This window comes from Lethenteron reissneri, chromosome 14, assembly GCF_015708825.2.
Source record: "Lethenteron reissneri isolate LAM-NWPU_2019-01 chromosome 14, ASM1570882v1, whole genome shotgun sequence".
NCBI lineage: Eukaryota > Metazoa > Chordata > Hyperoartia > Petromyzontiformes > Petromyzontidae > Lethenteron > Lethenteron reissneri.
The window spans coordinates 5,691,808-5,716,949 of record NC_083792.1 but is presented as its reverse complement, the minus strand read 5'-3'; the positions used below and the strand labels follow the sequence as shown (position 1 = coordinate 5,716,949).

Below are 25,142 nucleotides of genomic sequence, written 5' to 3'. Positions count from 1 at the left end.
CACGGCTAGCGACGTTCGCCTTCTGCTCGACATGGAGGGCGAGCCGAGGCTGCGGCGATCAAGCGCGCGAATGCCTCGGTCCCCAATTCCGCTTACACGAATACCTGCTGAGAACCGGCAGCGGCAATGTGTTTAATACATCAGCACTAGAGAGACAAAGGCGGCCGGGTGTGGGACTTGTCACGCTACCCCCTTGGTGTGCCGTACCAGCCTTCGTAGGTGCTCACTAACAGCGCTTGCCCCAACAGCCTGGGTGGGCTTCAATTTTCAGAGAAATTAATTATAGATTTGAAGCTTTCGTGACTGCAAGGATTCATATTCTTAGGTTTTTCGGTAAAGTCACGTAGGTAAATTTTTTAAATTAATTAAAGTTAAAATAAAAATAAAATAAAAATCACGACATTTTGGAGGCAACACAAGCTTCCGTCTTCAGGTGGAACCGTCACAGCACGATAGCTGTATCAAGTATTTTTTATTTTACTTTTATTAATTTTAAATTTTTTTACCTACGTGACTTTACCGAAAAAAACCTAAGAATATTTCAGAGGAATTATTTTGCACCTTTGTGAGACGCAGCCTTTGCGAATGACAGTCGCATCTCGAGGCTCGTAGAGGAAAGAGGAGGTGGTGATATCGTGCGCGCGAACAGGAGGTTCCTCTTTTGATGATTAAGGAAGAGTTTAGCGATGGGAGAGTAGGGAGAAGATCAATTTTATTCACAAACATTTACAGAATGTTCTCCCTAAAAAAATAATTGCCAAAAAAACCCACCGTGCTAATCTTAAATCCCAATCTCCATTTAATAATCCAGTTGCATTATCCTTGCACAATGAGTTTGCATTTTGTACGCATCTTAATTATACTGCACGGTTAATTTCTTGGAATGCACTGTATACATCAACAATCTGTTCACATCGCCCATCTAAATTTATCGATCGTTTTAACCCCAAAAAAATCACCACACTCAGGTTTCCCGACAGCTGTCGATGCAACAGATTCAATTGTGGGCGATACGCTGGGTTGCTCGCTATAAAATTCCACATTGATCGATGACCGTCACTTTAGATTCCGAGCACGGCAAGGGAAGCCGTTTGTTTTCAAATTGACCTTTAGCGCGACCCCACCGCTGCTTCGTTCTCGGCGCGCGTCAAAATTCGTCGTCCGTTTGGACGAGGGTGGCTCGCAGCGGCGCTCTCGATCACCCCCCCCCTCCTCCTCCCCAACACCAAGCCTCCGTCTTCCCAAAGCAACGGATGTTCTGTGGCCACGCTAAATAACAATGCTGCTGACCGACTCACCCGGAACGTGCCCGGTCTCGTCAAATGTCAAGATCGAGCCTGGATCGTGCGTGGATGGGTGGTAGCCATGCGTAACAGGTGTTATAGAATGCTGCTGGGCTGCGTGGTGGGCAGCAGAGGACAGTGCAAGTATTTCCATTGTTGCAATACGCTCCCAGGTCTACGCTCACAGCCTTCGCCGACCCACAGCGAGCAGCGTGGCCAAGGAACCCCACGACCCACGGGGCATGAGGAGGCCACCGTGCAGCACTGGATTGTACAGACAGTACACGTGTACAAACACAATCACTCCCCATCTCAGAAATAGTCAATTTCAGTCGTTTCTAATATCTGATCGTCATCATCATCTTCAGCCGTGATCAATCCCCAAGGCGTCGCTATCTCTCGTGATTCCTGCAACGCAATGATCTGCATGGCACCTGCACGTGAGCTGATTTCATCGCTTCATCTTCTGTGCGATCGTGTTTCCTACCGGGCGCGTTGCCTCCCCTCGGCTGTAATAGCTACGCGTGCCGGGTGTGTCCGTCTGTGCGAAACGGGCGCGTGGGCGCTGTACGGGCCCGCTGACTCGGCTTGGTTTGCCGTTGTTGTCACTTTTAATGCGGCGGTCGCGATAAACCCAGCGTCGCACCGCGCACTGCTGCCACGGGTACACGCCCGTAGCGGCTCGAGTAGCACAACCCCACAGCCGCCGATGGCAACCTGGAACAAACGATCGTGGTGCTGGTAGATCCATCCGAGCACTGTCCAGGTTAAACCCTGCTTAGCTTTTGACATCTGATGAGATCGGGCGCAATGCCGGTGAATTGGTCAAAGGCTTTTTTGTTTCATACGAAGAAGCTGCGTTTGTTTCTGATTAATAATTCTCACAATATCAGCAGCTACACGTCGGCTTTCGCGACCAATAATATCCATAATAAACAGGAGGACTTCGTCACAATAATGGTTAATAGCCTGGTGAAGCTGGTTATGATCACCAGCGAAACGTCGTACTCGAATTGAAAATGTTGTGGGTTGACTCTCCAACACACCGGTGTGCTGAAATAGTAACGAATTGGCACGTTTTGTTTAGGTGGCTCAATCCCGGTGAATTGGTCAAAGGCATTTTTGGTTCATTCGGAGAAGATGCATTTGTTTCTGATTAATAATTCCCACTCTCGCGAGCAATATTATCCAGTAACAGCAGCGACGGTGCAGTCCTCGACAAACAATATGAACAGGTGATTTGCGGAGCAAGCATTGTGCAAAATTAAAATTTCAATAATTCACCCGGACAGTCCCTTGAGAGGGAACGTCTCGTTTGCAAGGGCGTCCACGCAGGGAACGCACGGAGTGACACGTGGCCTTGAAATGCACGTGGACGGTGAGGAGACCATTAAATACCCCGGCAATTATGAAAACTCGTCGATGCATCGTTATCCCCAAAGGCAGGAGAAGCCCAAAGGTCAGAGCGGAGGGCAAACCTTCAAAAGATGGTGTCAACATTATGTCACTTTAATTGCCTCATCCACGCGATGGTATTGGACAGCGTCAAGACCGGATGCGGTTTGTGTGCAAGGTTAAGCAATAACGTCAGGGACCTGAGCGAGTCGTAACATGCACGTAGCATCTCCCTGCCGCACTGGAGTCTGCGCGGTGTTGATTCACTTGACCCTTGCATTGAAAATGTTTATCGGTGTTGGCTGCACATTCACACGAAGTGCACATCCAGCCTGCTGCTGCTGCTATTGTCAGAGCCGGGGTGGAGCACCTCGCACTCACCTCACTGGTGCACGACCAGGTTAGGAGTCAGAGTGGAGTAAGAGTCAGGGTGGTTGATGGTCCAGCATTCGCCGAGTCACTGCAACCACTCACTCACTGTCGGGCAGTCGTCTCTTTAAACTCTTCGATTGCTACTATTTTACTTTACTCATTGAATGTTCCACCTTTGTCGAGGACTCTTTACCAGACTGACCGTTTTATCTCATTAATCCCTGTGTTCAATTACTACCATACTGCAGGTCACAACAGCACATTCACTCAACCACCCATTCACCCACAAAATCACTCACTCACTCAACCACCCATTCACCCACAACATCACTCACTCACCACACTGCGGGTCACAACAGCACACTCACTCACTCAACCACCCATTCACCCACACAATCACTCACTCACTCACTCAACCACTCATTCATCCACAACATCACTCACTCATTCAACCACTCATTCACCCACAAAATCACTCACTCACCACACTGCGGGTTACAACAGCACACTCACTCACTCACTCAACCACTCATTCACCCACAACATCACTCACTCACTCAACCACCCATTCACCCACAAAATCACTCACTCACTCACTAAACCACTCATTCACCCACAACATCACTCACTCACTCAACCACTCATTCACCCACAACATCACTCACTCACCACACTGCGGGTCACAACATCTCACTCACTCAACCACTCATTCACCCACAACATCACTCACTCACCACACTGCGGGTCACACTTCTCTCTCTGCTTCTTCGCACTGCTCCGCTTTTGAATTCCCTCCCGTCGTCTCTTTTAATGCTTCAATGAATCGTTCAAAATTGTTTTTGCTGCACAAAAATTCCCGTGTAGCCAGTTACCCAGCCAGCTTGCGAGGGAGATCCGTGCTGCGTCAGCACAGAACGACAGCCTCAGAGTGATCCGTCCAGAGGAGCAGGCAACATCGGGACAGAATGCGTCGGAGGTGCAAGACAAATTTCACGTATAAAGAACAAAGAATAGCAAAATTCATAAAACACGTGTTAAAAAAAATACAAAAAGGTACCAATTAAAACAATACCAACAGGCACATTGCGCCAACAACGAGGAGCAGGATGGAGGTGATGATTAACGGTCGGAGAGGAGCGCCGTGCGGAGCGAACGCGATCGAGAGAATAAAGCAACAACAACAGCCACCGTCAGTCACCGTGGGCACGGCAGACGGCACGAGAGTGCAGCACGCGGATTGCGTGCAGGTGCAGCTATCGAACCGTGCTCCAGGAACTCGAAGTCTTTGGAAACGGTGAGGGCGGTAACGTGGGGCAGCAGCAGCAGCGTGGAGTGTGAAGAGCCGCCCGGTTTGTGTTTTGAGTCAGAACAAAGGAGGCACTCCGCGTGTCCCAGCCGAGAATTTATGGAGTTCGGAGGTCCTTTACATATTTGCCAGATGTGTTTGAAAGGACTTTAAGGGTAAAGACACACCAAGTGATGGTTTCTCCAGGAAGAACAAATTGTAGGTGATACAGAAGTTACCCTAATACAATATGTATGCTCATATTATCTATTGCAATGTTTGTTTCTGGCATCTTTGATGCTTTTGGACATTTTGGCTCGCGCTCAGCAGCTCTGTTAAATAAACCTCCACTTAATTCTAGATTTGAAGCTTTCGCGACTGCAAAGATTCATACTCTTAGTTTTTTCGGTAAAGTCACGTAGGTAAAAAATGAAATTAAAATTAATAAAACTAAGAGTATGAAACCTCCACTTGGCAGCGTGTGGGGTGGCGGGAGAAGCGGGGGGGGGGGGTGTCACTCCGCTTCGCTCTCCCAGAGCCGCGGGGGTCTGCGCTGGGAGTGGCCGTGCGGAGTGGCGGTGCTCTCAGGGATGCAACCCCCCAAAATCAATCGCTGCCCGCCCGCTCGCTCGCCCGCGGTGAGCGCAGGATCGACGTGGAGGGTTGCATTTTTTTGTTGTTGAAAATAATCTCTTGTCAATACCACCACACCGTGATCCAGTGAGAGAGAGAGAGAGAGGGGAAAAACCAAGAAACACAATAAACCGCGCTTCTGAGCGAAACGGATTTTGAATAATTTATCAGTCCCCTCTGAGCTAAGGATGTGAGGACTAGCAGGGCTTAATTTCTCATGGGATATTTTCCGAGTCGCCGGTCGACTTGGGTAGTTACCCAAGCCCTAGCGACATGTGTACCGGATGTGGTGTACCGGGTGGGACTCGCAATCAGGAGGTCGCTTGTTCGTTCTCCGGGCGCGGCTGCTGAAACGACGGAGCAAGTTTCTTAAAATCCACCGTCTCTGTCCACCCAGCCGTGTGAATGGCTGCAGCACAGTGGGTTCTAATACGAGGTCAAGGGGCAGCCCTTCCTTTGCAACGATCGCTCCATTGTCCCTTGCTCAACTGGGTTCTAGAGCCCGAGCTGCAGGGTGCGACGAGAGGTGAGGGACGTGGGGAAGGCCGACGCGGAGTAGAGGCCGCAACCGGGTACCCGATAACCGTACCCTACCCGATACCCGGCTACCCGTACCCGGCCGGGTACGGGTACCCGTTTGCGACCCTGGTGCGGCCGGGTACGGGTACGGGTAGACCGTGAGTCACTGGTGAGTAACTGTTTGTCACTCATTTCCCAACGTCTTGTCTCTTCTCACAATTCAAGTTCCTAGAATCAACCCACCCGTGCCTGCAACATGGCTTCATCCCAGAGGTCGCAATCAGGTACCCGTTTGCGACACTGGTGCGGCCGGGTACGGGTAAGGAATCAAAACCCGTTTGCGACCTCTGACGCGGAGAGGGTCGCAGTCGTCGAGTCGGGGTAGGATGTGACGACGGCGTGCGGATGAGGGTCTCGGTGGCGGTCGGGGTGGGGGAGGTGGCAGACGAGAGAGGAGGCGTGGGCAGAGGGCGAGAGGTCGGGATCGCTAAGTGGCATACAAGAGTTGCCCGTTCCACGCCCGGTGTACTTGTGTGTGAACTCGCGTGGATAATTAAAGAGGAAAAAAACAGAGAATAAGGGGACGTCCATAAATGACGTCACGCACCTAGGGGGGGTGGTCAGACATTTGTGACGATGTGTGACGAGGGGGGGGGGATTGAGAAATGCTGCGTCACATCAAAATGCGCAACTTTAAATACATATAGACAACACGTTCTACTTAATTAAATATACTTTTTAATAAATGTTTTCTCCTACAACATCAGAGTGCAGCACCACATTAAATACGCACTTCAATGACAATAGTTTAAAGCGATTTGAAGCATGTTTTATTTTTGGGGGGGGGGGGGTGGGGCAGAGCTTTGTGATGTCATGTGACGAGGAGGGGTCAATAATCGTCCGAAATCGCGTGACGTAATTTATGGACGGCCCCTAACTTAAAACGATCTTCTCTGTGGAATAATACACATTTAAGTGTGTGGAGCCTTTCTGATCAAATAATTCGTTATTCACGCAAGCAATGGACAATCGGGATGTTTGTATTATTCATCGGAAGTTAATTTTGGGCTTCTTATTACATCTTTGGTGTGGGGTCTACGGTAATGTCATGATGGAGCGAGTGGATAAACGCCTTCAGGGTGATGATACCAGAGAACAAACTGGGATCTGAGTCAACACCGAGCCCTGCGATGCTGTTGACAACCCCAAGTATGTGCGCGTACAAATAAACGCAATGTACAGTACCATTAAAGCTATGTTTAATTTATAAACATTTGAAAAGGCAAACATAAATATTTAAGTCAAGTCCCCCTCTGCCTTTAAAAATATCATTCTATATTTATCTCACAAAAGGCAATGTATGCCGCATGCTTTTCAACATTAGGCAGTGCTGATTTTACCGCTCAACCACCGTCACCATCAGCTACGCTCTATTTACTGCTGGATGAAGGCCTCCCCAGGCCACTACCATCTCTCATAGTCCTGCGATGTCACGGATCACCAAGCAACTGCAAACCAGTTGATTTTTCTCAACAACCGGCAAAGCCCAGCCAAGGGTAACATTCCTACCCCTTGGTGTTTTCGGTAAAGTGTCGTAGGTAAATTTTTTAAAATAAATTTAATCACGACGTTTCAGGCGCAACACAAGCATCCTTATTCAGGTGGGGACAACTTAGCGAAAGCACAACCGCTTAAGAAGGACGCTTATGTCGCGCCCGAAACGTCGTGAATTAATTTATTTACATTTTTTACCCACGAGACTTTACCGAAAAAACCAAGGGGTATGAATCCTTGCAGTCACGAAAACTTCAAATCTAGAATTAAGGGTAACATTCTACATTCCTACGACGGGAGCCAATATACCCATCGGACGGACACTTTTGCACAATTTTCTTTATGGCGTTCGTTTCACCCACACGAGAAGACTGATCATCTGAAACGACCGAGGCGTTTTGCATGAAATTGATTGAAAACAATCAGCCGGAAAGCTGCTTGCGCAGTCTGCAAACTCTATGCAGAGCAGCCGTTCTCAACCCGTGTCGTGGCTCCCGCTGGCCTGTCATGGGGAAGCGCAGCTGCGGCATGGATACCGTGCAGGGAAATGATTGAATGTCCATGGGGAACGTCAGCACCGAGGTGCGGTGACAAATTGCACTAAAACACCACGTGATGCACGCGCCTTACTGACACCAAGTTGACTCGAGACGTGATCTCTCTCCTTGAGTTGTGGTCTTGGTATCCTTGGGGGGGGGGGGCGGGGGCGGTTGGGTGACCTCTGATCTTGACTGGGAGGCCACAACACCGACAATGTTGAGAAGCCAGTGTTTCTTAGTCACTGCCCGGCTCAGGCTCGAATTGAGCCGGCTCAAAGCCATGCACTCAACTTAAGCCGGCTCTGAGCCATGCTGCCAGCCATGTACAAGATATCCCACGAGCTGAGCCACATCTTTGAGAGCAATTAAGCGGCTCGAGGCTGAGCCGATCCGCGACTACGGACACGGTGTCACACGTGAGTGCCCGAGGCTGTGCATCAGAGAGATCGTGACACATTGCCTCCTAACTCCGTGTTGCCCCCCTCCCTCCCCGCAACCCCCCCCCCCCCCCCGGCGTCCGTGCAGCAGCGGCCTGTGCGGCAGTCCCTGAGCGAGGCGCTATGCCGCGAGTCGCACTGGAAGAGCCTGGTTCTCTCCGTGCTCATGTACGGCTGCCTGGGCGCGCTCGCATGGTGCCAGCTGACGCGCGTCACCGTCTTCACGTTCGACGGGCCGTTCCGCGCGGGCCGCCCGCTCGCCTACCAGCACAGCCCGTGCTCCAGCGGCTACGTGTACATCCCCCTCGCCTTCCTGCTCATGCTCTACGTGGTGTACCTCGTGGAGTGTTGGCACTGCTACGCGCGCGGCCAGACGCAGCAGCGCGCCGAGACGGGCGGCGTGTACGAGCGCGTCGAGCGCATGCAGGCGGCCACGCCGTGCATCTGGTGGAAGGCGATCAGCTACCACTACGTGCGGCGCACGCGCCAGGTCACGCGCTACCGCAACGGCGACGCCTACACCACCACGCAGGTCGGCGCGCGCGCACTCACTCGCTCACTCACTCGCGCACTCGCTCACTCACTCGCCCAATCACTGGCGCAATCACTCGCGCACTCACTCGCTCACTCACCCGCGCGCTCACCCGCGCGCTCACTCGCTCGCCCGCTCACTCGTGCTCACTAGCGCGCTCACCCGCGCGCTCACCCGCTTGCTCACCCGCTCGCTCACTCGCGCGCTCACTCGCCCTCTCACTCGCCCGCTCACTCGCGCTCACCCGCGCGCTCACCCGCGCGCTCACTCGCTCGCTCACTCGCCCGCTCACCCGCCCTCTCACCCGCGCGCTCACCCGCCCTCTCACCCGCGCGCTCACCCGCCCGCTCACCCGCCCGCTCACCCGCCCTCTCACCCGCCCGCTCACCCGCCCTCTCACCCGCGCGCTCACCCGCCCGCTCACCCGCCCGCTCACCCGCCCTCTCACCCGCGCGCTCACCCGCCCTCTCACACGCGCGCTCACCCGCCCGCTCACCCGCCCGCTCACCCGCCCTCTCACCCGCGCGCTCACTCGCCCGCTCACTCGTTCACTCACTCGCGCAATCACTCGCCCGCTCACGGACTCGCTCACTCACGGACGCGTGCACTCACGGAGCCGCCGTCCGAGCGTTCTCACCATCATCTCTGTCATGGTTTCCGTTCGTGAAGTCACCCGAAGAGGCTCTAAAATAAATATTGGTGGGGTAGGGGAGGGCGAATGTCCCCTTTTGCCCCCACACCCCCAAGTTTTTTGAGAGCACCAGCTGTCAGCACACCAGAACGGTTGGACACCGCTTTTTAAAGATGAATATAAGCCTGTAAATGAATAATTATTCGATGCACAAAAACACAATTATTACGTCTACTTAAAATTTTTGATGCACGTATTTATGATCCAATTTACCCCTTCAAAATGTTTAGCTTGATGCGCCACTGAAACTTTGTGAAGACTTAACTAAAGGAAGCCTACATAAGGGAACGAATTGGATACCAATAACTTCAGATTAAATATCTTATCTGGCATCAATGAGATACACACACACACACCTTCCACATTGTGAAGAGTGTTTGACAGTCGGCTCTGCACTCTGCACTCGTGTACAGCATCTTGAGCCATCTCTTTCGCGAATCGCTTCAGCAGTTGGGTGAGCGTTTCCGAGTAAGGGCAGCACTAACAAGAGCAACCAAGTACAAACAACAACAACGAGCAAACTAGAAATCACTTTGCACTGTTCATTGAAACGGAAATCAGATCTCCGCTTTAGATATACAATTGTTAATTCTAGATTTGAAGCTTTCGTGACTGCAAGGATTCATACTCTTAGGTTTTTTTCGGTAAAGCGACGTAGGTAAATATAAATAAATACATATTTCTGAATAAATATATTTTTTAATAAATGTAATTATTAACTTATTTTTACCTTCATCACTTATATTTATGAATATATATATTTATTTCTTTATTTTCCCCTTAGTCACTTTACCAAAAAAACCTAAGAGTATACAATTGTTATTTACAAACGCTTAGCCATCGTCATCGTCGTCATGTGTGGAAATCAATGGGTGCGTGGGTTCACGCGTGGGTTGACGCGTGCGCGGCGCATGTCTCTCCCCTCCTCAGGTCTACTACGAGCGCGTTAACACACGAGTGGCCGAGGCCGAGTTCGACTACGTGAACTGCGGCGTCAAGGACATCTCCAAGGGGCTGATGGAGCTGGAGCAGCACCCGGTGACCAAGCTGCGCTTCACCAAGTGCTTCAGCTTCGCCAACGTGGAGTCGGAGAACGCGTACCTCACGCAGCGCGCCCGCTTCTTCACCGAGAACGAGGGCCTCGACGACTACATGGAGGCGCGCGAGGGCATGCACCTCAAGAACGTCGAGTTCAAGGAGTGCGTCGTGGCCTTCTCCGACCCCGAGCGGCCGCCGTGGTACGTGTCGCGCCGCGTCTTCTGGCTGGCGGCCGTCGTGATGCTGTCGTGGCCGCTGCGCGTGCTCATCGAGTTCCGCACGGCCTACGTGCACTACCACGTGGAGAAGCTCTTCGGGCTGGACTACGTGCCCGGCGTGACGCCGTCCGACGAGCCGGCGCCCTGCCGCCGCATCCCGCGCGTCAGCACCGTCGACAGCATCGAGCTCGAGTGGCGCATTCGCTCCAACCGTCAGCTGGTGCCAAGCTACTCCGAGGCGGTGCTCATGACCGTGGGGGCGGCGAGCGCGGCGTGCGGCGCCGGCGGGGGCGCCGGTGGCAGCGCCGGCGCCCTCGCCGCCAGCGGCTCGGGCTTCATCCGGCACTGCGAGCGGTGCCACCGCACGCGCAGCAGCCTCAGCATCTTCTCGCGCGGCGCTTCGCAGAGCAACAGCAATGGCAACACGGCGGCCACCAACACCACCACGTGCGGCTCGCGCTTCTCGTTGGCGGCCAGCCGCTTCTCGCTGGCGCGGCTCTATGGCTCGTGGCGCAACGGGCTGTGCGGCAGCGGCGGCCGGGTGGCGGACGCCAACGGCGACTGTAGCTGCGGCGGCGAGAACTCGCGCTGCGTGTCACGGCACCACATCGTGGCGCACGAGGAGCCGCCGCCCGCCTACTGCGACGCGCTCTACTTCCCTGTGCTCATCGTGCACCGCACCGAGGGCTGCGTCGGCACCGAGCCGGCGTCCACGCAGACGCCCTCCCAAACCCTGCAGAGCCGCGGACACAGCATGGAGACGATTCTGTAGCGGGCGCCCAACTCGGCGGGGCGGAGCCGTCGAAGTGAGCACGCGGGAAGGCCGGCGTGACCGCAGCGCTGTGTTCTGTAGCCCGGTCTGCGGAGACGGCGGACAGGGGACCCCATTTAATTCATTCATCGCACCAGGGCCGACGCCACCCACAGCCGAGGCACTGGCCTGAACCCCACTCTGCCGCTCGCCCACCAGAAGCCACCCATGTTTGGGATGATGGAGAGAATCAGCTTGTGGCCGTTACGCCGCGATGCGGCGATGGCTGTCCGACGATACGATAAGCAAGGCAGACTATAACAGCAAAATAGGACCAAATCTTACATGTGTTGTAAATAGCGTTCTTAGATTTCGTACTGGGTCCATGGCACACAGCGCAGCTCCACATTGCGATACAGAACACGTTCGCCTTTACATCGGGTGGTGCCTCTCTCTCGGCAGCAAGATGAACACGAGGTGCCAGCGACTGATGTTGATCTTGGAACCGAATGGACGTCGTGAATGACACACACACACAAAGATGTTTACTTGAGTTTTATGACGATGTTGCTATATACTAGTTACAAAAAAAAATTTGAACCTGTTTTTTTTTTACATTACTTTATAAAAAAAAATGTATTATTGCACACACCACGGTTTCAAATGAATTCCACTCGTGCACTACGTTGTACGCAGAACGTGCTCGTGCACACCGCTAAGAAGAGCGAGGAACCGCGAGAGGGTTCACGACGTAGAAGAGTGCAACGATGGGATGCTGCATCATCAGTGGGGTCAGCGGAAGTGCGTTTGGGTATAATCTGAGGGGCATTTATCGAGCGATGGTATGTCACGTTTAGAATGATTGCCCCCTAAAAGCATGATTACACGTCTTTGTACTCCTGATATCTATTGACGAATTTATCAGTAGCTTGAATTTAAAATATACTCACCAATTAACGAAGAGTAAAGAACATGCTGTATGTTAAGACTTATGGGATATCGTTATAGCAAGGCTCACGTAAGTCAAAGTGCTTTTTCCTATATAATAAATTCACAGCACATGAAAATGGATATGTATATGTCATTGACAACTTTGATTTGATGCATTTTTCCTTCACATATTTTGTAATACTGTGTCGACGTTTAATTAAAATTTATACAGTACAAATTTTTCTTTAAACCAATTTTAAGATGTGTAATATCATCACTTTTCCCCCTGAAATATGACTATTTTAACATTCAACAAATTACAATTCCCAAATTAATACTGAAGAACCAGCTAGCGGTGTTTGGACGCATGTTGAGTTGCAGTTCAAATTATTCTGGACACCCGTGTGCAGACAAACGGGACAACCATTGCCGTGGCAAAAAATTAACTGCTCTGGTCTGCCGTTTGGCTGTTTTCCATAAATATGTCATGCTTCGCGCGTGATTTATGTTGTCATAGTAAGCTGTCTATAGTGAGAAACTGGCACATCGGGACATACGTTTAACTGTTAACGCGTCGCCGTCAATCGGTATGTATCACGTGACACATGGGCTTTTGGGAGTCAGGAGTGCCTCGTCATGGAATAATGCTTTGGGAAGTCGGAGTGGGGATCGGAAGAGCGGATATTAACATAGCATCATCTGGGAATTTTGTGAAATTCAATAAGTGATTTAAAATATGAACCGCATTATGAAGGTGATGTATTTCGGGGTCAATATGTGTACAATGGGTCAATGTATTGAGCTAAATGAACAATTATAAATAGTAAAAGGCATGGAACAAGCAAAAGGAGTATAAACATAGCGGCAGACGTCCACGCAGGTTGCCGCTAACCGCACCGCTGCAAAGTGGCACAAGAAACGAGACGACGCATTTCTAGCGATAACGGCACGCGCACAATTTATTGCGTTAAAACGAGGAAAGAACCCAAGGTAACTGATGTTTATTCTATTACATAGAAACACAAATGTGTCGTGTTTAAGCGCGCGTGTGTGTTACGTAAAGCGAAAGAATAATTCCGCCTTAGCTAGTGACCTTTGTTGTTATTTAGTTGCTTATAAGTTAATGTGAATTCGGTGGAAAAAAAAGGTGTGAAAAACCCACAGTACTTTGTTCTTGATGAACTGTGACGTTTGCTAATCAAGTTTATCAAAAGTGCATGCAATCAGAACTCAAAGTCAGTCGATGGCAAATTCCAGGCCAAGGTTTTGCGAGGCACCTGTATGTAAATGTCGTTTGTTTGACCAGACGATGGTCCGTGGAGTTGGATGCCGCTATCATTAACTTAACATAACCATTCCAAAGCTCTGTGGCCATAGAGCGACAAAATGTTGAAGAGGAGATTAAACACTGTCTTTAGATGTTGTGTTTATTATGTCTGTGTGTGTGAAATTAACTGCACATGAGTGACACTGTATTTTTTATTGTTATGCTTGTTTACCCAGCGAAGCCTCACTGAACCTGAATACTTTTTCAGGAGTATCCTGCCGAGTTTTCATAGTAGGTGGCGATGATGCTGCTCTGTATAATTCCAATTGAATAATTTTCAGGTAATTTTTTCAGCATTGCGATGTTTTGGCCAATAACCGTTACATTGTGTGATAATTTTAGCTATGGGAAAGAAAAAAACAACAACGGAGAACCCAGACGAAATCCATGCAGAACGGTCGGAGAATATACAAACTCCTTGCAGAAGGGCACCCACGTTAGGAGTCGAACCCAGGCTCTGCTTGCTGTAAAGCACTAGTGTTACCATCGCGCCACCGTAACTTGAGATAGTGCAGCCGATGTAGTGTTGCTGTGTGGTGTAACAAACTGCAGACTCCGGTATTTCCAGCCACGTGGCTTTCATCCAAAAATCTCATCCGAGGACGCAATTTTGTGCTGAGCCGTGGCTGTTTGTGTACCTCTCTCAGCACCAGGATGCACTTTATCGTATGAGACGTCTGTTAGTAATTGAGACCGCTCAATGCGCACTCTGTATCTGTGGTTAATTTATCGTTTGGCAGCTGTGGAGATGCATGTATCACTCACATCTCAGGACACTGGTATCCACAATTCACAGTCCAACTTAATGTCAAATGCGGTCATGTACGTAAAATGTGTAAAGTTATTTAATTTTGAATATTACTGATATGGGCAATAAAAACAAATCAAAGTATTCGGTTGTCAATCTATTATTATTTTGCTTATGTAGTTTGTCATCTAAAAGGTAAATTATGGGGTTAAAAAAAAGTGTGTTACAAATCTGAATTGTAGTCTATCTGTTGCAGCTCTCATTATCGGTGCGTGAATTCAAGATGGATATTCCGTCTCTCCCTGTGTACTGGCATCGCATATGGACCAGTGGCATGCCTGTTCAGTGTGTAGGCGGTGCAACTGCAGCGGGGCCGGTGGGCCTGAGGGTCCCAGTTAGTGGGCAATGAAGAGGGGTCATACATTGGACAAAGAGAGGAGGGGGGGGGGGTGCATTAACATTTTCGCACCACACTCCTCTACCACTGCTGTGAATGACCTCACCAGTCGTCATTTGCCAGTTAATGTTTAAAACACGTTCACTCCAGCAACCCGTCAACGCGTTATTTAGTGTCATAGTTCTCAACAAGATGAGATTCATAATTATACGAGACTAATGCCAAGCAATTGCCACAGAGGGGGGTTCTGCATTGGCAAGGAAGTTGGAGCACCCAGAGAAGACCCGTGTATGGACACGAGAGGGTGACACTCAACACTGCCATCTCCTGGCCACCTTGTACCCCAGTCGTACAACACTTGGCAAGCCGTGGTGGCGGTCACCCATCCAAGGACCAATAAATACAATTCTAGATTTGAAGCTTTCGTTACTGCAAGGATTCATACTCTTAGGTTTTTTCGGTAAAGTCACGTCGGTAAAAAATAAAATTATTAAATGATTTATTATTTTCTTTTAAATAAAAGTAAAATAAAGAAGTGATTTATTATTTTATTTATATTATTGCTTTTATTAATTTTAATTTAATTTTTTACCTACGTGACTTTACCAAAAAAAACTAAGAGTAATAACTACAAAGCTGCTTAGCTTCTGAGAACTAACGAAGTCAGGGGCGTTCAGTGTATTGTATTCACAATCAACAGGTATTGGTACAGTCGCTCACTCATCATCGGCAGTCAATCGCCTCCTTAGGGGCCGTCCATAAATGACGTCACGAGATTTTGGACGATTTTTGACCCCCCCTCCCCCCTCGTCACACGGCGTCACAAAAGTCAGACCACCCCTCAAATATGACGTTACAAAGCTCTGCCCACCCCCCCCCCAAAACCATATTTCCATTTTGAAAATAAAACATGCTTCAAATCGCTTTAAACTATTGTCATTGTAGGAGAAAACATTTATCAAAAAGTCTATTTAATTAAATAGAACGTGTTGTCTATATTTACTTAAAGTTGCGCATTTTGATGTGACGTCACATTTCCCAACCCCCCTCCCTCGTCACACATCGTCACAAATATCTGACCCCCCCCCCCCCTAGGTGCGTGACGTCCTTTATGGACGGCGCCTTTGACCATACTTCACCACTTTGGTTGATTCGCGTCTGAAAAGACGCCTGGTGGGGGAGGGGGGGATGAGACGGAGCGATTCAAGCAGCTTTTGTGCAGGTGCTAGCTTGGATTGATGCATCGCATCACCGTGGCAGGTCGAGGCCTTCATCCAACAGTGGATGGAGCACTGCTGCTGCTGCAGCTGCTGCTGCTGATGACTTTGCACGGTCATCACACTGGCATTGTCTCCGCATCATCAAAGGTTTGTACACGAGGCCATCCAGATATACAAACACAACTTCAACCGTGATGATGGGTACAAATTGAGCAATCATTTGGAAAGATGTTATTAACCACGTAAAAAAAAGATTTAACTACGCATATTTGTACCATCTTATTTGACAGGTACTATTCTACTTTACCGAGTGTTGACATCCCCAGCGTTTAACAGTGCTGCTTTTTAAATCCTTTATATTAAGTTCGCTTGCTTTCTTACGACCGTGCAAATCTTTCGGTCGTTTTTTAACCCACTTCCCGTGATCCAATCGAGCTGACATTTTCCACACAGACTCGTTGTGCGTGACAATTAATGTTCGTGAACATTTTTTTCCTAAATTCTACACTTTTTAGGACAAAAATATTATATTTAATTACAAATTACTTAATGGTGCAATGCAATCATCTGACCCATAGGTGGCAGCCATCTCAAGCCAGAGGACGAGAGGACTCTAGCCGCCACGCATATAAAGGATTTATAGTGAAAAACTTTGTTTTTATGGGTTATACTTTTTTATGTTTATTATCATCTAACACCGGCCACAACCCCGAGTCGATGTGCACCATTGTTCTCTTTTAGCCCCGCCCCCTCCCCCCACCGTTCCATCCATTGGCTACCACATTCAGATAAGCTCCTCCCCCCTCCCCCTTAACTTGTATATAAGATCTTGTCTCTTGGATTTTTCCTCACTTTGATACAGTAAATTTGGCTGTGACGGTCCCACCTGAAGACGGAGACTTGTGTTGCCTCCGAAACGTCGTGATTTTTTATTTTTTATATCTATAATTTTTATTTTTATATCTATCATTTGTATTTTTGATATCTATTATTATTTTTATTATTTTTTATTTTTACCTACGTGACTTTACCGAAAAAACCTAAGAATATGAATCCTTGTAGTTACGAAAGCTTCAAATCTAGAATTGTCACCGCACACACACGCGCCCAGCACTCCGAGTTGTCAACATTCGGAATCGATTCCCTTAAGCGCGCACTTCGATTCACCTGCAGCCATATTAACGGAATCGAATCGTTACGACGTCTAAGGAGGAATCGCGCGCACGAGCTGAGATCACATTGACGGCCGCTGCCGCTGCCTGCTGCTGCCGCCTCTATGTTGGAATCTGGGAGTCTACTAATTCCAGGTGATAGTTTGCGATGTCCTATTATCGCCATCGTTATCCGACCAGCCCTTACGAGGCTTACAGCCGTGTGCCATTCGTACAGCGAGCCCACGCTTGCTTTGGTGCAGTGCTCACAAAGCCTGCGGCCTGCGTCGCGTGTGGATGGTTCGCACTGTGAGGAGGAAGGTTTAGGGCTCTTACAGCCTCGCCATATTCACGACTATAAAGTTAGCGGTTGTAATTAAAAGCGGCTTTGTCAATGAGCGAACGCCGGAGCATAGTGCAGCAACAACGATTACATTCGCCCATACGGGCGCTGCCCCTGGCTCGTACGCCTTGCGTAGCTTCTAGCGAGAGCTTCGAAGGTTAAGGGGCCGTCCATAAATGACGTCACGCGATTTTTGACCCCCCCCCCCTCCTCGTCAAATGGCGTCACAAAAAGTCAGACTCCCCCCCCCCCCCCTCAAATATGACGTCACAAAGCTCTGCCCCCCCAAAAATAAAACATGCTTCAAATCGCTTTAAACTATTGTCATTGTAGTGCGTGTTTAATGTGGCGCTGCACTCTGATGTTGTAAGAGAAAACATCAAAAAGTCTAAGTAGAACGTGTTGTTTATATTTATTTAAAGTTGCGTATATTGATGTGAAGTCACATTTCTGAAACCCCCCCCCCCCTCGTCACACATCGTCACAAATGTCTGACCCCACCCCCCTCCTAGGTGCGTGACGTCATTTATGGACGGCCCCTAAGCTGTGAGAAAATTGATGAGCGCCGAGTTGGATTCCAGGCCGCGGATAACATCAGCAGTGAGTGGGATCATTCCCCGCTTCACCAACACACGCTGATCGGCGTTGGTGAGCTGACACGGCAACCCCCATGACTGACACGACGTGGGGAAGACGTTATCACGCGGCATGGTAACAAAGATCCGCACAGAATACGTTTGCAACCTGCTTGCTGTACTGCCAGTTGCTGCCCACCTCCCAGCACAACCGCTTTGGGAGTTTACAAAGTGCTCGGTCACAACTTTGTGTTCCTGCTACACCTTGCAGTGTTCGCCAACAGGGCTGATCACCAAGTACGAGGTAGGGGGCCATCCATTTAGTAGGGACGCAAAAATCTGTCAAAACTTGACCCCTCACCCTCTCCCTGTACGCACGCGAACCTCTTACACCCCCCACCACCTGCGTACGTACCCCTGACGCACCCCCTCCCCCCCCAAATCCTATAGAATGGTTGATATTTAATCCACGTAGAATAGATCAATGATTAATAATATTACACGTGTTTAAGCAAATAGATAGTTCACCGCCGGACTAACTAACTCATTTGCTCATTTGGAGGCCAATGTAGACAAATTATCGAGGCTTCACCACCCCCCCCCCCTCCGTTTCCAATGCGTACGTACATTGTCAGTAGACCACCCCCCATACGCAAGCGTACGCATTTGGGTTAACCCCCCCCGCTCCATTCGTACTAAATGGATGGCCCCTAGGGGGCTATGAGGCACCTTCTTTGTACTCAGGGGTGGCCGCCAGAAAAGGGGGTAAGGGGAGGGAATTCTGCGTGGCGCGATGTGTCCTGCTCCACGCCTTGTTTGTGTTTGTCTCAATATCTCACTCTGCATCTGTCTGCCTGTGTCTCTCTACGTCTCTTTTGCTCTGTGCGTGCCTGTTTATATATGTCTTACTCTGTGCTTGTCTCTCCGTGTCTCTGTCTCTCGCTGCATCTCTTACCCCGTTTCCTCTAACACATCCGCGCCGAGGCAGGGTAGGCCCCTCAGTACGAGTCGTTTTCCTCTATTTGCCATGCTGAACCGGAATCGAGCCATGATAAATCGACCTCACCAGACGTATGAATCTAGATAGAGGGGCCAAGCAGGGCCAGGTGCATTTATCGGGACATTTTATCTCAGTACACAGAAGACAAAGTTATTGCATCATCCACATGCGTCTCGAGTCGTGCATCACATATGATGGCAGTGGTATGGCTCTGCTTCTGCAGTGGAAAAGTATCCTGGCACTTCCTGAGCCGCGCCGCGCTGGGCTGGCTCAGCAAGGCCCCGGCATGACTCGGTCGTGTTGTGGCAAAGAGATATCTGTCTCTCAGCAATCCATACGAATGTCAAGTGAAGTTGTCTCATGGCAAATCTCGTGCTGCTCGTCAACAGACCGCGCGCGGCGGGCAAGCCAGCAAGGATGCTCGCCCGGCCGAAGCCCGGGGAGTCGGAGGACGATCTGCTGCGCTTCCAGCACGAGTTCCTGGCAGCGGGTGCTACGCCAGCTGTGTCAGTGTTCAAACGTGCCGACAAGCGCAAGGGCGGCGAGGCCGGAGGTGCCGGCTCCCAGGGAGCCGCGGGCCGTGACGTCGTCTCTCCGCAAGGTAAAGTATAAGTAATTGATTCGCTCATTCAGGTTCGTCATTTGTCCGGGAGAGTCTGACCGAGTCTCAAAGCTCTTTCAGGAGGAGGGTCCTTCATGGGGATGATTGGCCAATTCTATTTTTATGTGGGAGAAAATCGGAGAGCCTGGAGAGACTGGAAGTTTCCACCATGCTAACACACGCACGTAGCAAATAACCATGCATGGAAAGGATATCCGTAAATAAATGCATTAAAGTGGAAATATTAACAAATAACTGAATAAATACATTCGGCGTAATTATATGTAAATCTATGTAAAGTTACTATTATTTGAAGTATTTTCAGTATGCTCGATATTGCCTATAACTGGAAAAGGCTCTCCCCCCCCCCCTACCAATAAGTCTGGCTTTGTGAGGTTTTCTGGTAAAATGTCTGTTCATGTTTTATCAAAAATGTTTTATAATTAGCTTGTTTACCCAGGAAAGCCTCACTTAGTCTTTCTAAGGAGGGCCCTGCCAAGTTTTCACATTCATGAATGTTGCTTTGTGTGAACTCCAAATTGAGTCATTTTCAGGTAAATTTTTCAGAATTGGGATGTTTGGCCAACAGCAGTAACATTGTATGCGTGTTTTTAGCAATGGGAGGAAACTGGGGAACTCAGAAAATCCATGTAGCACAGGGGCAAGGCATACAAATTCTACACAAAAAAGCAATTGAGTAAGGAATGGAACTCAGTCCTTTTTTTGCTGTGAGACACGAGTGTTACCACTGCACCACCCTGGCACTCAAATGTGAGACCCAGTGTCAATTTAACTTGCTTCGGTAGCCCTACCGGAGATGGCGCCACAACTCGACTCGGTGCCGGTGAAGAAGTCGCGGTTCCGTGTGGAGATGTCCGAGCGAGCCGCTGCCATGGACACGGACGAGGGCTCGGAGGGAGATGCGGAGGCGCGGATGAATCGGCGTGACACGCACATCACCGCCGTACTCTCGCACATTGTGGTACGTCGTCCGCTCAGCGTGTCACCCAGTGGCAGCCGCTACTGCTGTGCATGTCCTCCAAAAACATGCTCGGCAGCTATTACATGTTCACCTCTACAGTTCTTTTGTTAATCCGCTGCTGGATGATTGCCTCCGCACGTCGTGCTGATATTGAGGGTCTTTCGACGATACTTGGTGAAAACGCGCAATAAAGTTTCAGAAGTACAATACAACAATGGATTATGCTGTGCTGCCCAATACTACGTAGGCCCGGAAGCCCTCTGACAATTTGTGTTTCAGTTTTTCAGTTTCATTTATTAGGTGTAACCCTGTGAGCCATGCGGCTCTTGACTCGGGTGCAACTGCAACAAAAAAAACATGAACAAGAAACATCTTAAAGTGACTACATGCAATAGAAAAATCCTGGAACAAACAGCAAAGTCTTCCAGAAAAAAACACCGTATTTCAACGCTGTGTGCAAAAAATCCCAGTGGGATGCAAGTCAAACAATAACAACCATAAGACAATGTAGATTAAAGTTATCAGGCTAACTCTGTACTACAAAAACAAACATGGCTAAACCAAAACGTTTTCAAAATCACCAAAATAAAGCTTTAAAAACTATGTAACAGTGATCATAGGAACTGCGATTCAAATTTAACAATAAACGATATAAATAACATGTACGACCAAACTTTGCAGCCATAGCTGGCAGCATGAGTCACTCTTAAACAGCTGGAGTATCAGTAGCAGAATCGAAATTTTTCAATGCACCTTTAATGATCAGCACACTATAATCAAAACTCAAGACCATACTTTGCAGCGGTCATTCAGAATGATACATTTAATTTCAGGCCATTCTGAATAGCAGTTGCAGCTAGGGGTGTACAACTCCTCTAGAGCAGTTTTGAGTGAAGATCTCACAGGTAGTGATCCAAGTTGCAGTTTATTGGCGACAGCATTCCAGACCCTGGGGGCATCAATAGAAAAGGCCCTTCCTCCAGTATTTGTACGGCAGTAAGGAATGTGAAGCTGGTAAATGAGCGAAGACCTTAGGTCACATTTGTTCTTCGAAACAGTGAGGAGATCCAGCAGGTAGTCTGCTGATTTTTTTGTAAGTACATCGTGAATAAATAATAATGTGTGCATGGTGGTGTCCCATCCAGGTGCTATCCAGGCTGTTAATCCTGTTTAGCTTCCAAGACCTGATGCGATGCGGTGGATTCTTGTTTATTTAGTCACAGTTTTTGCAACGTGATTATTTTTTTCTGCAATATATTACTACTAAATTATATATCTATTATGAGATCCTCTAATCAAAGCCAAGTTAAAACCAAAGGTTTTTTCTTGTACTAATTTATTCCAGCAGCCTGTAAAGTACGTGTATTTTAACTGTATTCAGATGTGCATTCATATCTTGAAACGCCGTATTCCTCTGAACATAACAGTAATTTGCAAATTGATAAACTGGACAGTGCTTTGCCCCGCACTTGGTTGGCGGTATTTTACACGTGTTGAGTGCAAGAATCGGTCTCAGCCATCGTGTCTAATTTGATTTGTAATTTCCTGAAGGAGTGGGACACGAGTCGCATTCCGATAAATGCGCCACAGATACCCGACGGTCCCTTTCCCAAGGCGATGCATCGCTCGGAGATACCCACCAAGGTATTGCACACAAGCTGCCTCTCGTATGCAATTTAAACATTACGTTTGAATGTGGGTTGGAGAGTGGCACAGTGGTAACATGTGTGCCTTGCAGCGAAAAGGGAAAAAGGAAAAGGCTTTGATTCTCAACTTGGGCATATTTCTATGTAGACTTTTTTTTTATGTTCTCCCCCAATTCTGCATGGGTTTCTTCCCAGTTCTCCCATTTCCATAAATATCTAAAAAAAAAAAATGCAATTAATTGGTATTTTCCAAATACTCAATTGCTGAATAATTACCTGAAGACTGGATTGGGATTGCACGTTGTTACATTGTTCCCTTTATGCAAAAACTTGGCAGGACCCTCTGTAAAAACCGTATTATGAGCAGCTGTGAGGCTTTCCTGTGTCAAATACGTAATAATGTGCTGCCTAAAGAAACATGTTTATGCATCTTCTTGGTTCTTTCGGTAAAGTCACGTAGAGGGGAAATAATAAAATAATAAAAATTAAACATAATAAAATAATTCTCACGACGTATTATGTTTTATTTTTATTATTTTATTATTTCCATTCTACGTGACTTTACCGAAAGAACCAAGAAGATGAATCCCTGCATTCACAAAAGCTTTAAATCGAAATGTTTATACATATTCTTGGTTCTTTCGGTAATGTCACGTAGAAGGGAAATAATAAAATAATAAAAATAAAACAATAAAATTCTCACGACGTTACGTAAAGTCGTGATAATTTTATTGTTTTTAATGTTTTATATTTTTATTATTTTATTATTTCCCTTCTACGTGACTTTACCAAAAGAACCAAGAATATGAATCCCTGCAGTCACGAAAGAAACATGTTTATACATGTATGTTATAGACAATTACAAGTTTTATAAGATAAACTATTGAACGTAACGCATGTTTGATCAAACACCACTTTTGACAAGCTAGTTGCACATGTATGGTTATGTCTTTCAGGCATACGCATATATTACTGTTACATCTAACTAATGTTCTAACCACACAGATAGATACTCGCCACTTGAGACTTGATTCTACATTTATGCATCGTGTTCCAAAAATGTGTTCCATAATTTGGCAGCTTTTCTTTCACACACGATGGTTCCTACATGTGGAGCAATATCGTGTCTGCATTACTTGAGAAAATGTTACTTCCTATTCTTTTTTCAAACGACTCTCAGACTCTTTACTTAGAATTAGAGTAATTGTTTTTCACAAGGGTTTTAAATGCACTAATTTGTGGTGTCACATAATCACTCAGAGTCGCAGACAAAACCATAGGCATATAGAAACCCACAAACTCGCATATGGTTCATATTGGTGCTCTACCACGTGTTCAGTTTCCACAATTGCATTTTGGGCTTTCTTTCAATTTCCCCTCATGAGGCTAGTGGGCGTATCTTCCGTGAGACGTGCGGATCCGATTTAATGTGGACCTTGTAATAGAGGACATGAATGAATGCGTTCCAATTAGTGTGACACTGCCTTATCTTCCCATCGATGCTTTGTTGTAAACCTTGAAATGCGTTTCTAGCCCACAGGTCTTCCAGGAAAGCGGAGCTTGTTTGCTCAGCAGTACGCAGCCAGAAAGGGCACCTCCACTTCCAAATCTGCACAAAGCTGTACTGCGCCTCCACGCCCTGACACCACCGCTGCTGCTGAGCAGTCAAAGATAATGAGCACTATAGCAGGTAACAGTATAATGGACATGGGTGTATGAAGTAACTGTGTGGTGACCTTTAAAGGTCTCGTGCAATGGTACAAGATATATTGTTGCTAAGGATGTCCATGGGATGTGTCACTGAATATTATAATTGCTATGACCAGGCTTACAAGGACCTGCTTATAGACCTGGACAGATGGCAGAGTAGGGTCTTGCAGCTCCACCACTGAATTGGGAAACACAACCCAATTTTAATTTTGGAGCTTTCGTGACTGCAGGAATTATTCTTTGGTTTTTTCGGTAAAGTCACGTATAAAAATTAAATAATAAATTAAATAATAGCATACGACGTTTCGATTGCAACACAAGCAATCATCATCAGGTATAATGAAATAGCGACATAGAATATAACCAGAAAACTATAGACAGACATATAAGCAGACAGATATCACCAAGATACATAGAGAGAGCAACCCAGGTACAGAGAGAGGTGATCGTCTCTGTGGGGTGGCCTTAAATAGACAGAGGGGGGCGGAGGCAGAGAGAGGGAGGGGGTAGGGAAAACATTTACATGTCAATGAGTACGAAGGGAGGGGAGTAAGGTAAGCAGGCTTAGAGGGAGACAGAACACACTAAATTAAATAACCTAGCAAAGTATCGAAATGTTATGTAAAACGACACAGAGTCGGTCAACACACAATTAACGCATTGCCTGGTCGATTACGTATTTCAAAGATTGCTAAGTTAGAATTTAAGTGTGAAAATTCCAAAGAAAGACAAAACATAAAAAAGAGGAACGGAGACACACAGACAGAGCAGAACCTAAGAACGATACAAAACGAGTGTAGACAGAGAAAATTACACTAAATATACAGGCAGAGAGAGAGAACAAGAAACCCAGAGAGAGAGAAAAAGGTAAACTTGGAACTTCCCCGTAGAAGTGGTTCAATCTTAATTTTGGAGCTTTCGTGACTGCAGGAATTATTCTTTGGTTTTTTCGGTAAAGTCACGTATAAAAATTAAATAATAAATTAAATAATAGCATACGACGTTTCGATTGCAACACAAGCGATCATCATCAGGTATAATGAAATAGCGACATAGAATATAACCAGAAAACTATAGACAGACATATAAGCAGACAGATATCACCAAGATACATAGAGAGAGCAACCCAGATAAATTAAGATTGAACCACTTCTACGGGGAAGTTCCAAGTTTACCTTTTTCTCTCTCTCTGGGTTTCTTGTTCTCTCTCTCTGCCTGTATATTTAGTGTAATTTTCTCTGTCTACACTCGTTTTGTATCGTTCT

The 25,142-nt window shown here is 47.7% G+C and overlaps 2 protein-coding genes across 3 annotated transcripts in view; both read left to right on the top strand.

Annotated features, from left to right (window-relative positions):
- Nucleotides 1–11,308, top strand: part of LOC133342289 (transmembrane protein 151B-like) — a 28,137-nt gene extending 16,829 nt beyond the window's left edge. Inside the window, exons 2-3 of one of the 2 annotated variants that reach the window (XM_061551360.1) lie at nucleotides 8,109–8,549; nucleotides 10,171–11,308. In XM_061551360.1, the coding sequence (XP_061407344.1) occupies nucleotides 8,109–8,549; nucleotides 10,171–11,268 (1,539 nt within the window). In that variant the 3' untranslated portion in view covers nucleotides 11,269–11,308. Of the gene's footprint in view, nucleotides 1–8,105; nucleotides 8,550–10,170 lie in introns of both variants that reach the window. The other variant, XM_061551359.1, reaches the window with a different exon arrangement.
- A 5,752-nt stretch (nucleotides 11,309–17,060) lies between these two features.
- The window catches only part of RPAP1 (RNA polymerase II associated protein 1), a 38,148-nt gene continuing 30,066 nt past the window's right edge, over nucleotides 17,061–25,142 (top strand). The window contains 6 exon segments of the mRNA XM_061551322.1: nucleotides 17,061–17,176; nucleotides 17,876–17,963; nucleotides 19,328–19,539; nucleotides 20,346–20,521; nucleotides 22,073–22,165; nucleotides 23,701–23,857. Coding sequence (XP_061407306.1) covers nucleotides 19,356–19,539; nucleotides 20,346–20,521; nucleotides 22,073–22,165; nucleotides 23,701–23,857 — 610 coding nt within the window. The 5' untranslated portion in view covers nucleotides 17,061–17,176; nucleotides 17,876–17,963; nucleotides 19,328–19,355.